Genomic DNA, 13,386 nt, shown 5'->3' with positions numbered 1-13,386 from the left:
GATATCATTGATGACATCAGATGGATCTTAACTAAAAGCTGGAAAAAACCAGAAAGATGTTTACTTGTAATTTGTTCACTATTCAAAGGCATTTGACTATGTGGACCAAAACAAACTATGGATAACACTGTCAAGAAAGAAAATTCCAGAACACTTAATTGTGCTCATGTGGAACTGGTATAAAAACCAAGAGGCAGCCATTCAAACAGAACAAGGGGATTCTGCATGTTTTCAAAGCTGCAAAGGTGTGTGTCAGGGTTGTGTTCTTCTGTTATACTTATTTAATCTGTATGCTGAACAAATGATCCACGAAGCTGGACTCCACGGGAAAGAATGTGACATCAGTATTGTAAGAAACTCCTTATTAACAGTCTGCCACATGCAGACGACACAACCTTGCTTGCTGAAAGCAAAGAGGAATTGAAGCACTCACTGATGAAGATAAAAGACTACAACATTTAGTGCAAATTTCACCTCATCATAAAGAAATATAAATTCTCGTAACCGGACCATAAGCAACATCCTAAAAACTGGAGAAAAGATTGAAATTATCCAGGATTTCATTTTGCTTGTGTAACACAATCAATGCTATGGAACTAGCAGTCAAGAGATGAACAACACATGGTGTTGGGCAAATCTGCTGCAGAAGACCTTTTTACAAAATTAAAGGGCAAAGACGTCACTCTGAGACCTGAGGTTCGCTTGCCCCCAGCCATGGTCTTTTCAACAGTCTCATGTGCACGGGAAAACTGGACGACGAACCCCAAAGACCACAGAAGAACAGATGCCTTTGACTGATGGTGCTGAAAGAGCATTGAAAGCGCCCTGGACGACCAGAAGCACACACAAGTCGGTCTGGGAGGAAGTACAGCCAGAAAGCTCCTTAGACAGCAAGGATGGTGAGAGTTTGTCGACTGCGCTTTGGGCATGCTATCAGGAGCGACCAGTATCCGCTAAATGAAAAAGAGACCTTCCATGAGATGAAATGACACAGTGGCTGCAACAATGAAACTCATATATACAAACAATTTTGAGGATGCTTCAGGACTGGGCAATGTTTCCTGCTGTCATACTCAGCGTTACTGTGAGTCATAGGCAACTGGATGGCACTTAACACATTAGAAAGATATTAAGAAGGCAGTGCTAAATAAAAGTGGTGCATATATTCGTGTATAAGCTGAGATTTTCAGCATTAAAAAATCATTTTAATGGGGGCTCATACAACTCCTATCATAATCCATACAAACAATCATTGTGTCAAGCACATTTGTACATTTGTTGCCATCATCATTCTCAAAACATTTTCTTTCTACTTGAGCCCTTGGGATCAGCTCCTCTTTTTTCCCCTCCCTTCCCACCTCCCCTCTCTCACAAACCCTTCATAATTTATAAATTATTATTATTTTGTCATGTCTTATACTGTCCAACATCTCCCTTTACCCACTTTTCTGTTGGCTGTTCCCCAGGGAGGAGGTTATATGTACATCCTTGTGATCAGTTCCCCCTTTCTTTTCTTTTTTAATCATTTTATTGGGGGCTCATACAACTCTTATCACAATCCACACACCTCAATTGTGTAAAGCACATTTGTACATTCACTGCTCTCATCATTCTCAAAACATTTGCTCTCCACCTAAGCCCCCTGGCATCAGCTCATTTTTTCCCCTCCTTCCCTGCTCCCCTTCCCTCATGAACCCTTGATAATTTATAAATTCTTATTTTGTCATATCTTGCACTGTCCAACGTCTCCCTTCACCCACTTTTCTGTTGTCCATCCCCCAGGGAGGACGTTATATGCAGATCCTTGTAATCGGTTCCCCTTTTCTACCCCATCCTCCCTCCACCCTCCTGGTATTGCCACTTTCGCCACTGGTCCTGAAGGGATCATCCACCCTGGATTCCCTATGTTTCCAGTTCTTATCTGTACCAGTGTACATCCTCTGGTCTAGCCAGATTTGTAAGATAGAATTGGGATCATGATAGTGGGGGTGGGGTGGGGCAGGAAGCACTTAGGAAATAGAGGAAAGTTGTATGTTCCATCCTTGCTGCACTGCACCCTGACTGGCTTGTCTCCTCCCCGTGACCCTTCTGTAAGGAGATGTCCAGTTGCCTACAGATGGGCTTTGGGTCTCCACTCCGCACTCCCTCTCATTCAAAATATGATTTTTTGTTCTTTGATGCCTGATACCTGATCCCTCTGACACCTTGTGATCACACAGGCTGGTGGCTTCAGTTTTGTTTTGTTTTTTGTTTATTTTTGTGGTAAAATTAGGTGCCTCGGTTGATATTCGGGTCGGCTTATACTTGAGCATATACGATGGTTACAAACCAATATGTATAATATGATCCCTTTTTTGGAAAAAGAAAAAAATAGGAATTTTAACCGAACCATTGAAGGTGTTAATATCTTAGGAAAAGGTAGAGGTGAGGGTAAGGGTAGGGCGAACCAGAAGGACTTTCACTTATTACAATGTATATTTCTTTAATGTACGACTTTTATATAAAGAGTATGATTGCTTTTATAAAGTGTAAAAATAAAGAAAGAAAGAAAACTTTAAAATGGGTACTTTTTTAATAAAGGCCCAGTCTTCCTGGCATTAATTGGTGATTAAGACAATAAAATGCCAAGGAATTTTTTTTTTCTCTTTAAAAACTTTTTCTTGTGCATTGGGTGAAGGCTTACAAAGCAAATTAGTTTTCCATGTTAAAACTTCATCGGTATTTTGTTTTATGTCATCGATAAATAATGCATCTTGAGAAATTCTGAATCAGTATCTTTAATGTGAAGAATCATATGTCATCTCTCCTGGAGAGTTTAGTGCAATGAAAAAAGGTCTCTCCTGAGACTCTAATATGCTTGTTTTTTACTAAGCAATAAAAAGTATATTTCAGCATTTTTCTTTTTGTTGGCTCTTAGAAGCTCAGAGTTCAATGTAAGGCCAAAGTATAACGATCTTCGTATCTCAGATTTCTCACAGTGTTATCTCCCCTGCTTACGTGGCTTCTGATCTCTCATTTGAATTTGCTTTGCATATTTCTGCTTATAGAGGTGAGAGGTCTTAAACCCTATTCTACACACTGGTGGCAGGTAAGCTGCAAAATACTGATCTAGGAGGCTTGTTAAAATACAGGTTTCTATACCATGTTCCACAGCACCCTAACTAAGGAGGCCAGGGTGGGGTTTAGGGTCTAAATGTCCACTGCACTTCTAAGGTATCTATGACGCATACCCAGATCAGGAACCCTGCGATTCCATGGTGGGCGCCGTGAGTCCTGTTTTGGAAGTGCGCGTGTCATGACATCTTGAGTTGGGTTTAGAAGTTAGAACTGTTCATAATTTATACCCTGCCTATAAAAGTAGACTCAACAGGTTATTTTTGCTTCTTTGTTGAACTCACTGTTCCTATTTCAGTATCCCTTTTACAGGGAGCTACATGACAAACTCTTCTGGAAAAAAAAAAGGTAAGAGAAAGTGCTTCGCAGAGCACAACAGTCTATTGCTGCTGTTTTTAAAGAAGCCATGCTATACTCTGAAAACATGCAATCTGGAATAGTTACCTTCTGTATTGGTGGAAGTCTTCTACTCTCGCGATGCACTGCTTCTAGGGTCTCAATGTGCATAGCTACAATTCCTAGGATAAGTCAGAGCATTCAAAATGAACCAAAAATAGAATACAATCCAATTAAAAATCACTGATTTAAAAACTAATCAAAGCATAAGTAAATAGCATGGCTAACTGACAGGAAGACAAGTATCCCAGGTCTTAAATAAGAAAAAGTAGACCTATACATAAAGTTCTTATTCAATTATCGGCAATATTCAGAGTCACCAATATCTGCAAAGCAATTACCTGGTATCATGCAATGAAGGCTCTTGATGTGATCCTGAGTAACTCCACTTTCTGTACAAATCTTGTCAATGAATCGGGTAATGAAACGCACAACAGTATTGGCGATGTCATTATTCTCTGAGTCCTCAAACCCACTCTCTGTGTCATAGCTCTCAGCCACACTTCCAGCGATACTAAGAACATCAAGGAAGGAAATTCAAGTCAGTACACAAATACAAGTGACCCCCTTGATCACGATTAATTTTCAGAGCAGTTGAAACCTGCTCCAGGAGATGTATTCTTAAAGCGAGTGCTCACTTCATTCCATGGCTGCTTTATTACAGACGGTAGTGGACTATGATGCTATATTTGCCCATATTTGGACTGTCAGGCATTGTCCTGTGGAACCTAATTTGTTTTTGCAAGGAATGCCTCTGTCACTCTTCCAAAGAAACCCAGCAACCATTAAAAGAAAAAAAAAAGTTAAAGGGCACTCTTAACTTAATAATTTGATATCTAAACCTTCAAAAGAAAACAAGTGAATTACCACATACAGCCAAAGTGATATGGCTATCTTTGGCAGCTGGAAATGTGAAAATAACTGTTAGAACAAATAGTATATTCTTTCAAATGAAAGGACCAGACTGTCCTATGAGCTATTTTTGCTACTATTTATTTCTGAGTGAATCATAACCCTCTTGGCCACTATGTGACGCCATCATTATTTTGCAGTTTGTAAAAATCACACAAGAGGAGAAAACCAATTTGCTGCCTTTATTACTTACTCAGCTCCCACGACTCAACAAATGTTCCTGGCTCCTCAGGCTTCTGTTAGAGTGCTACTTGTGGGAAAAAACCCTTTTGCCTGCTCTAACCTACTCAGTTCTCTTTACTCCAAAGCCAACCACATGACCTGAATCAGCATGAACGCACAGCTAAGCAACGTATTTGGCCATCACACCATCCCTTAGCCTTGGAGAACTTGGGGGGCTCAGCTATTCACTTTACAAGGAAAGGAAAATGCAGCGACTGATAGAGTGGAGACCAACCTGATGGCAGTAGGAGATAGGCTGGTGAGGGACAGGGGGTATAGACTATAAACTATTTTTAAAACCAAGCAAATGAGTCATAGTTAATGAAGCAGGGTCTTGGTAAACAGTAACAAAACTATGTAATGGAAACATCGCTTCGGGAAGATTTTCATCAGAGTAAGGGCGGAATAAACTGGAGAAAGGGGAGAGAGAAATTAAAACTCAAAAACAAAACAAACACACACGAACACAAAAAGATCTGGGAGACAGTGTAAATGATTTGCTCTGGGTGGTGCGTGCGTGGGCTATGCTGTCCACATAAAATAGCCAAAGGAGGGACGGGAAACTTTGAACAAGAAACAAGAGCTCTTTTCAGTTGACTGCATGATGAAAAATGCTGACTTCCAGTCGTCTACCCTTGAAGACCAGAAGCTCTCAGGTGTTGCTGACAGCAATGAAGTGCCCGGGCTAAAGAGGCTGAGAGGCTGGGGCTAGAGTTGTAAGCTTGCAGATGAATTCTCCACAAGAGCATGAAGAGTAGGGCACAGCAACTGAGACTGGGAAGAGGAGTGGCTGCCCAAGAAAGCCTGAGAAGATTCACGAGAGCCACAAGAATGGGGAGAATGTGGCGCTATCGTGGAGAGTCTCCACGCACAGGGGCAGGAAGAAGGACGCGTGGAAATGGTGTACCCAGGGAGAAAGTGCTGCCACCAGTGACCCACGCGAGTGTATCAACTGTCAAATGGAAGAGGAATTTGCCCTGGAAACGTCCAGCCTAGGCTACAATACAAAGTTCAAGTCCAAACAAACCTAAAAAGAGAATTTCAAGACTGCAAGGGTGATCTGTTCATTTATTCATTCATTATTTGTTCACCCAGATGTATGCCTACTATGTGCAAAGATTCTGGGCAGCGAACAAAATAGATAAAGGAGGCAGAGAATAAGTAAACATATTAAAAGAAATAAAAATGGAAAATGTCATGAGAGAAAAGTAATGCAAGGCAGGGGCTACTTGTCCAGGTAGGCAGGAAGGCCATTCTCAGTAGGTGGCATTTGAGCAGAGACCTAAATGCGGTGAGAGATTGATTCTTAAGATGATTTCCAACTGCTCCCCTCAAATAAATTAAAAAACCCCACCCCACCTCCATCAAGTCAATTCCAACTTGCAGAAACCCTGTATAAGGCTTCTGAGGCTACAAGCCTTTACAGAGCAGATCAGCTCACCTTTCTCCACGGGGTTAGTGCTCTAATGCTTACCCAGAAGCACCCCCTGGGAGCAAGTATTCCCATCTAAAGGAACAGCAAGTCCAAAGGCCCTGGGGCAGTGGGGAGTTAAGAGCATTAGTACCACAGAGAGAACTATTTGGTTGGAGAAGGGAGACCAGAAATAGGTCAGAGCAGTAGCTAGAGACCAGATGCCTGTTAGGCCTCACAGAATACTGTTAAAAAGGACTCTGTCTTACTTTTAGTGGTGTGGGAAGTCACTGGAGGGTTGAGGGCAATGTATGGCTGAGGACATGATTAACAGCAAATGCCATAGGTAAACTGAGGACAACAGAGGTTGGGAAACGATCGTTCCTGCCAGGAGGAACTCCCCAGTCATTTTCAGAGCAGCAGGCAGGATCAGTAGTGGGTGATTATACTCACTGCCACTGAGTCCATGCTGGCTTATTGGGACCCCCTGTGGCGTAACTGTTTGCAGGAGTCGAAAGCCCAGTCTTTCTCCCAAAGAGCTGCTGGTGGTTTCCAACTGCTGACCCTGATGATCGCAGCCCAATGTGTAACCACTACACCACCAGGGCTCCGTACAGGCAATCGTCTATTCAAAAGCTTCACATTCTCTGCAAAGCTCAGCCTGCTCCCCCAGGAAGAGGAGGGGGAGCCTGGGCTGTGTGTGTTCACACTTCAGTACCTGTTGGTAACAATGCTGTTGCTCCCGCTTTCCCAGTCGCCTGGGGCCGATGATCTGAGGAGCTTGTTTTTACTTGAGTCTAGTGGAACTAGCAGGTTGACCATGAGGTTTGCAAAGTGAATGGCCTGGCTGAAGACGGTGCTTTCCTCTCGCTGCACCAGCTCCTGCTGAGTCGACTTGCTCAGAGAGGGCCACAAGCGGAGCTGCTCTGCGGCTAGATCCATGGCTGTTTTTTCCTGAAGCTGGTGGTCATCAGGAAGCTTACCCTAAAAACAACAAAGTAAGATAATCCAAAGGGGAGCATTCAACGCTTCCCATGAGCTCAAAGGCCACGGGGATGCTGTAATAATTCCTCCATTACATACCTATATCAGCAAAAATGAAATCATATAAACAGAGGCAAACCCAGCTTTTTCTTCCTGGCAGAGCCAGCAGGCCTCCGGTGGAGCCCAGGAGAAAGCAGCAGCAGTAGCAGCCACAGAGCCCAGATGGTTCCTCATTGCGTTCACAATCTCTATGGCTGTGTCCCCTTCCAGCCACCAGCTACAGCCAGTGTTGGAACCTACTGGCCCGCTCTGTGGGGACAGATGTGGCAGTCTGCTTCTGGAATGCACAGGGGTCGTTCTACTCTGAGCGGGGAGCGACTCTGCAGCAGTGCTGTGCGGGTTCTCTTCACACACATTAGACATTAAAATGTTAAAAACAAAAACACTAGCTAGTCACTTTGCCAATGAGGAAGCTAACGCTCCTCACATCTTTTTCAAGGCCAGACAACTACGAAATGACATTCAAAGGTTTCATAAGATTTCAAAGAACTCTTTCCAACAAAAAGTATTTTTCTTATTAGATATGCTGGTAAAATATATGGAAAGTTATAGAACGTTACTAAAAGGAGACCTGTCTTTTATTGCTGGCATATTTTTTGAGCAGGATGACCGAAGTTTACATTTATTTTAGAATTACCGTAATTAACTTCAACTGGCCATTGATTCAAAGACCTCGATGGCCCAGAGACACCTGCCTTGGTCTTTTTGGTTTGTTCTTCCTGCTCATCTTCCTAGGTTTGTTTCCAGTGAATTTCTACCTGTTAAAATGCAATCAAACATCGCTAGACCTAAAACCATATGGAGACATTTCTGAGGGAAAATGTAAGGACATGAATCAGGGAAAGAAAGCAGCCTTCTACTGGCTCCCTAGAGGAAGCCCCACAGGCCGGGCGGCAGGAAATGTCTCCATCGCCTTTTGTCCTGGGGACACCTGCGTGGCCAGAATCCTAATTCCGTACAAACCTCCTGTTCTCTTCTCTTACCTTGTGCCTCAAATGTGGAGCATGATGGTCTTCCCTGGCTGAGAGGTACAGGGAGCGGACCTGTTCCTGCACAGCACTATAAAAGGTGGTCTCCCAGAATTGCTGATTCGTCCAAATGGGGTGGTCCTGTACACAGGTGTATGCAAACTGGCTGACTCCAGGGGCAAGTTTCTGTGAGAATACACAACAGATATCACCATGGGGCTGACAGAGTGATCAGTTCAGAAGGTGACAGAGGCTGGAGTTAACCATAACCAAACCAGACTCCCTGCCATCGAGTCCAGTCTCACTCACGGCAACCCTGAAAGGACAGAGCAGCTCTGTCCCAAGGATTTCTGGGACTGTCATTCGTTACAGGAGTAGAAAGCTTCATCTTTCTCTCACAGAGTGGTTGGGTGGTTTCTAACTGCTGACCTGGCAATTAGCGGGTCAACTCAGAACCCATTGCAACCAATGCCGGGGCTTCTTACAGTTAACCATACTGCTGCTGCTATGCCGACCCACTGCCATCGAGCCAATGTGGATTCACAGCTCCCCTATAGGACAAGGAAGAACATTTCTGAGACTGTAACTCTTTATGGGAGTTCAATGCTCAGTCTTTCTCCCGAGGAGTGGCTGGTAGTTTCAAACTGTGGACCCAACACGGAGCCACTATGCCATTGGGCTTCTGCCAGTCACTATCGATGAAATCAAAGGATTTCTCTAAAGACCATCTTATCCGAGTACAGGCTTAGCAGTCAGCCACTGAATCACTTTTACCTTTGTAATGCTGGACTTGCTATCAAATCCTTTAAAGCTAGCCGTGACTTTATTAAAATGGTCATTAACAACACCTAAAAAACCAAACTTTCCACATGAAGCGGAGAATATGTGAAAGTACCTAGCACAGCACTGCATACTGAATAAGTACTCAAGGACCTTGAACACTGAGTTGAGTTGCAGCAATTATGAATTTAAAGACATATAATAACCATCACAACCTAAACACAGTACTCTAGATGATCCAGAGAAATTCCCTTTCCCTCATAAAAGTTACTTGGAGTACACCCATACCAAAAAAGTGGATGTGCAAAAACGTCCCTATAGCTTTTGGACAAAGGCAGGCCTGTAAATACTCCTAGACAGAAATAGAGAACAAAACAGAGTAACAATAGCCCAAAGGGTCTGTATACTCACTGATGCTGTGTCGATTACAACTCATGGCGACCCTAAGAGGGCAGGGCAGAACTGCCCCCATGGGTTTCTGGGATTGTAACTGTTTATGGGAGTCGAAAGCCTCATCTTTCTCCCAAGGAACAGCTGGTGGTTTCAAACTGCTGATCTTGCGATTTGCAGCCCACCACATAATCACTATGCCACTGGGGCTGTGTAGCAGGTAAGAATTTTGAGGGTTAAATCATTATAGAATAAATACTTTTGGCAAGACTGTTTTAAATGGATATGGCATCTGATATATTCATAAGAAAGAATTAGCAAAACTTCTAATATGATCATCATTTTGCAAACATAAAATGTACCCCCTTGTTGTGTGGTCTCCTCACTGTTAGGATGGGCGGGGCCACTGCACTGATAGACTGGTGCAGTGGTTCTCAACCTTCCTAATGCTGCGACCCTTTAATACAGTTCCTCATGTTGCGGTGACCCCCAACCATAAAATTATTTTCGTTGCTACTTTATGACTGTAATTTTGCTACTGTTATGAATCATAATGTAAATATCCAATATGCAGGATGTATTTTCATTGTTACAAATTGAACATAATTAAAGCAGTGATTAATCACAAAACAATATGTAATTACATATTGTGAAATATTTATGTGTTTTCTGATGGTCTTAGGTGACTCCTGTGAAAAGGTCATTTGACCCCAAAAGGGGTCGCAACCCACAGGTTGAGAACCACTGGACTGGTGTGTCCTCAGAACCAGTAGAGGGCAGTCAGACCTTTCTGCCTGGACTCCATTAAAGTTTGTGAGTGCTAGGCCTGACTCACGGTAACCATATGCACAATGGTATGAAATGCTGCTTGGTTCTGCACCATCCCTATAAATAATTATGGACAAACCAATGGGATTCACAGAGTTTTCATTGGCTGAGTTTTAGAAGCAGAACACCAGGCTTTTCTTCCCAGTCCATCTTAGCCTAGAAGCTCTGGTGTAATTTACTTAACATCATATAGCAACACCAATCTACCAAGGATCGATCATTGCAACAGGACTGGCAAAAATGGAACTTTGCAGCCTGGTTGGGCTACCAAGGGAGCGGTGAGGTGAACACTGTTGTCTCCTCTGTATACTTGAGAGTCCCTATCAAGAAGTTTTTAGCGCAGTCATTAAAGGCTTGGCTGCTAAAGGTCAGAGGTTTGAACCCATCAGCTACTCTACAGAAGAAAAATGTGGATGTTTGCTTCGTTAAGATCCACAGCCTTGGAAACCATCTAGGGCAGTTCTACCTGCCTACAGGTCACTATGAGCCAGAAGCCACCAGAGGGAAGTGGGTTACATTATAAAGAATATATCATCTGTCAGGTTGTTGGAATGTGGTGGCTTAAGTGATACTGGAAGCTATGCCGGTGGTGTTGAAGGTGTCAAGAATTTAGTTTTACTTGAATCCTCGATCAAAAACCCAACCCACCGTTGTGGAGTTGACCCTTACTCACAGCAGCCCTACAGCAGAGAGCAGAACTGCTGCATCTTTGGAGGCCGACTGCTGCTTCTTTCTCCTGTGGAGCAGTTGGTGGGCTTCAATCACTGACCTTTTGGTCAGTGCCCAACAACTAACCCATCACTCCGCCCGAGCTCCCCAATCAACAGCCATGAAAGACATCACATGATGAACTGCTTGGACAAATCTGCTGCAGAAGACCTTTTGTTCAGGGTTAAAAACAAAGATGTCACTTTGATGACAAAGGTGAGCCTGCCCCAGCCAGGGTCCTTCCATGTGAAAGCTGGGCAATGCAAAAGGAAGACCAAGAAGGGATGTGTTTGAACTCTGGAGCTAGTGGAGTACAATGGATACGTCATGAGCTGCCAGAAGAATGAACAGAACCATCTCGAAAGAAGCAAAGCCAGAAGGTGCCGGCCAGAGAAGTAAGGATGGCAAGACTTTGTCTCACGCATGTTGGGCTTGTTAACCAATCAATCCTCAGAGAAGGATATGATGCTTGATAATGGGTGGGAAAAAGAGAAAGACGCTGAATGAGATGGGTGGGTAGAGTGGGTTCCCACGGACCAATGATCGTGAGGGTAGTAGGAGTCTGGGCCCGGTTTCGTTCTGCTGTGGGTACTATTGCTATTCATCAGAAATCACGCAGTAGCATCCAGCAACATGAAGAAGGCCTGCTGCCAAAGTCACACCGCTGGGTAGAAGACACAGGAACAGATATGAAGGTTTCCACTTTTCTATTTCACTTCTATAAGATACAAGTAACTACCCAAAGAAAGATGTAAGAAGGACTGTTAAGAGTGTTAGTCAGCACATTTTATTATTGTAGCAAAAGCGTCAATCTGTGAGATGGTGGTGGGGTGGGGGATATTGTTTCTGTAGGGCATCTTTCTCCCATTCCCCTCAACTCTGGCAACAGTATTTACTTTACATTTCATAATAATCCTAGAGAAACAAGCGATCTTTTGCAATGGCATTTTATAAGATGTCTAAGAATGTGTTTTTATGTCCTTCCTTATCTGGAAAGAATATCCCTGGAAGTACGATTAAGCATTACCATTCATTTCCCGCAAAGCTTTTAAAGGAAATCCAGCATGGGACAGGGTCAGAAGAATGTAACCATAGCCTCACCAACAGGCAGGTGAGACTCGAAACCAAATAAATGGATACAAATCAACGGAGAGAAGATTTGGCCAAAGGAAAGGTTATGATGTCATATGTGGGGCCTGTCTAAGGCCTGTCTGGTTGGGCATGTTTGCACTTGAGGTCCATGACTCCAATTAGGAAGCTTGGAGGGAAACTGGATTTTAGGAGAGGAAGCTGGCTGACAGGTCTGACCCCAAAAATGTCTTTCACAAATAATGTAGGATTCAAAGACTCTCTGTCTAAATTGTTGGGAGGATTTCCTATCCAGAGCTAACCCCTGAAATACAAGTGTATCTCATTGTATAGTTTGCTGACACCAGCAAGCCCTGTTACAATTCTACACTGGCCTGAATGAAGAAATACAAGAAACATTTCTCAGAAGAATACAACTAGAATGTTCTTTAGAACACGAATGAAGGGAATTTAACTCACTTATTTTGGAAATATCAGAAAAGACCAATCCCTAGAGGAGGTTATGACTGATTGCTGGGTACCCTCAAGTTCCTGGGTTCCAGTGAGGAGATATCAACTCCTAGTGAGGCCATGCGACACCACAGAGCAGAACTGCCGGGAGAGTTTTCTTGGCTGTCATCTTTACAGAAGGAGGCTGCCAGTTTTTTCTCCCACAGAATTGCTGGGTCAGAACCATCAACCAACCTTTCCGTTTCCAGCTGGATTCTTAACTGTGTGTGTCCCCAGGGCTTACTTTGGTAAAGGAGAGACCCAATGAAAACAAAGGGAACCCTCAATGAGATGAATCAATGCAAAATCTACAACCATGGAGGCAAACACACCAACTATATCCGGAGATGGTGCAGAACTGGCAGCACTTCATTCTATTGTACATAAGGTGGCCGTGCCTTGGAATCAACTCATCAACAGCAGTAACTTACTGGACCGACCAACTCCATCTATTAAGTTGCTTTACGAATAAATTTCAGAGCACAGTTGATCTTTGAACAATGTTGGGTCTGTGGTACCGCCCTCCTGCACAGTTGAAACCTGTCATGTCCGTCTGACCCTTGAACAGCAGGGTTTGCACAGGGCCCCTTACGTGTCATTTCCCTTGTTGCTGTTGTGCTGGGCTCAAGTGCTATGAGGAGCTTCTGAAATCTGTGTGCTTACCGTAGTACCAACAGGAAAAAAAATCTGTGTAAGTGGGCTGGCATAGTGCGGGCCCAGGTTGTTCAAGGGTCAACTATTTCTTTTTTTATAAGTCCTTAGTTTCTTCTTCTTTTTAGAACCATTTTATTAGGGGCTATACAACTCTTATCACAATCCATACATACATCAATCTGTAAAGCACATTTGTACATTCATTGCTCTCATCATTCTCAAAACATTTGCTCTCCACTAAAGAAAGCCCCTGGCATCAGCTCCTCATTTCCCCTACTCCCTCCCCGCTCCCCCCTCCCTAATGAACCCTTGTTAATTTATAATTATTTTGTTATATCTTGCCCTGCCCGACGTCTCCCTTCATACTACTTTTCTGTTGTC

At 43.4% G+C, this 13,386-nt stretch overlaps 1 protein-coding gene across 1 annotated transcript in view; it reads right to left on the bottom strand.

Moving 5' to 3' along the window:
• The window catches only part of SBF2 (SET binding factor 2), a 353,360-nt gene that overhangs the window by 75,419 nt on the left and 264,555 nt on the right, over positions 1–13,386 (bottom strand). The window contains exons 18-21 of the mRNA XM_045291145.1: positions 8,083–8,253; positions 6,774–7,039; positions 3,852–4,024; positions 3,559–3,632 (exon numbers count right to left, since the gene is read on the bottom strand). Coding sequence (XP_045147080.1) covers positions 3,559–3,632; positions 3,852–4,024; positions 6,774–7,039; positions 8,083–8,253 — 684 coding nt within the window. The remainder of the gene's footprint in view (positions 1–3,558; positions 3,633–3,851; positions 4,025–6,773; positions 7,040–8,082; positions 8,254–13,386) is intronic.

The sequence above is a fragment of the Echinops telfairi genome, unplaced genomic scaffold, assembly GCF_000313985.2.
Source record: "Echinops telfairi isolate 266 unplaced genomic scaffold, ASM31398v2 ScPeMD7_60;HRSCAF=208, whole genome shotgun sequence".
Lineage (NCBI taxonomy): Eukaryota > Metazoa > Chordata > Mammalia > Afrosoricida > Tenrecidae > Echinops > Echinops telfairi.
This window is presented reverse-complemented; position numbering and strand designations above follow the sequence as displayed.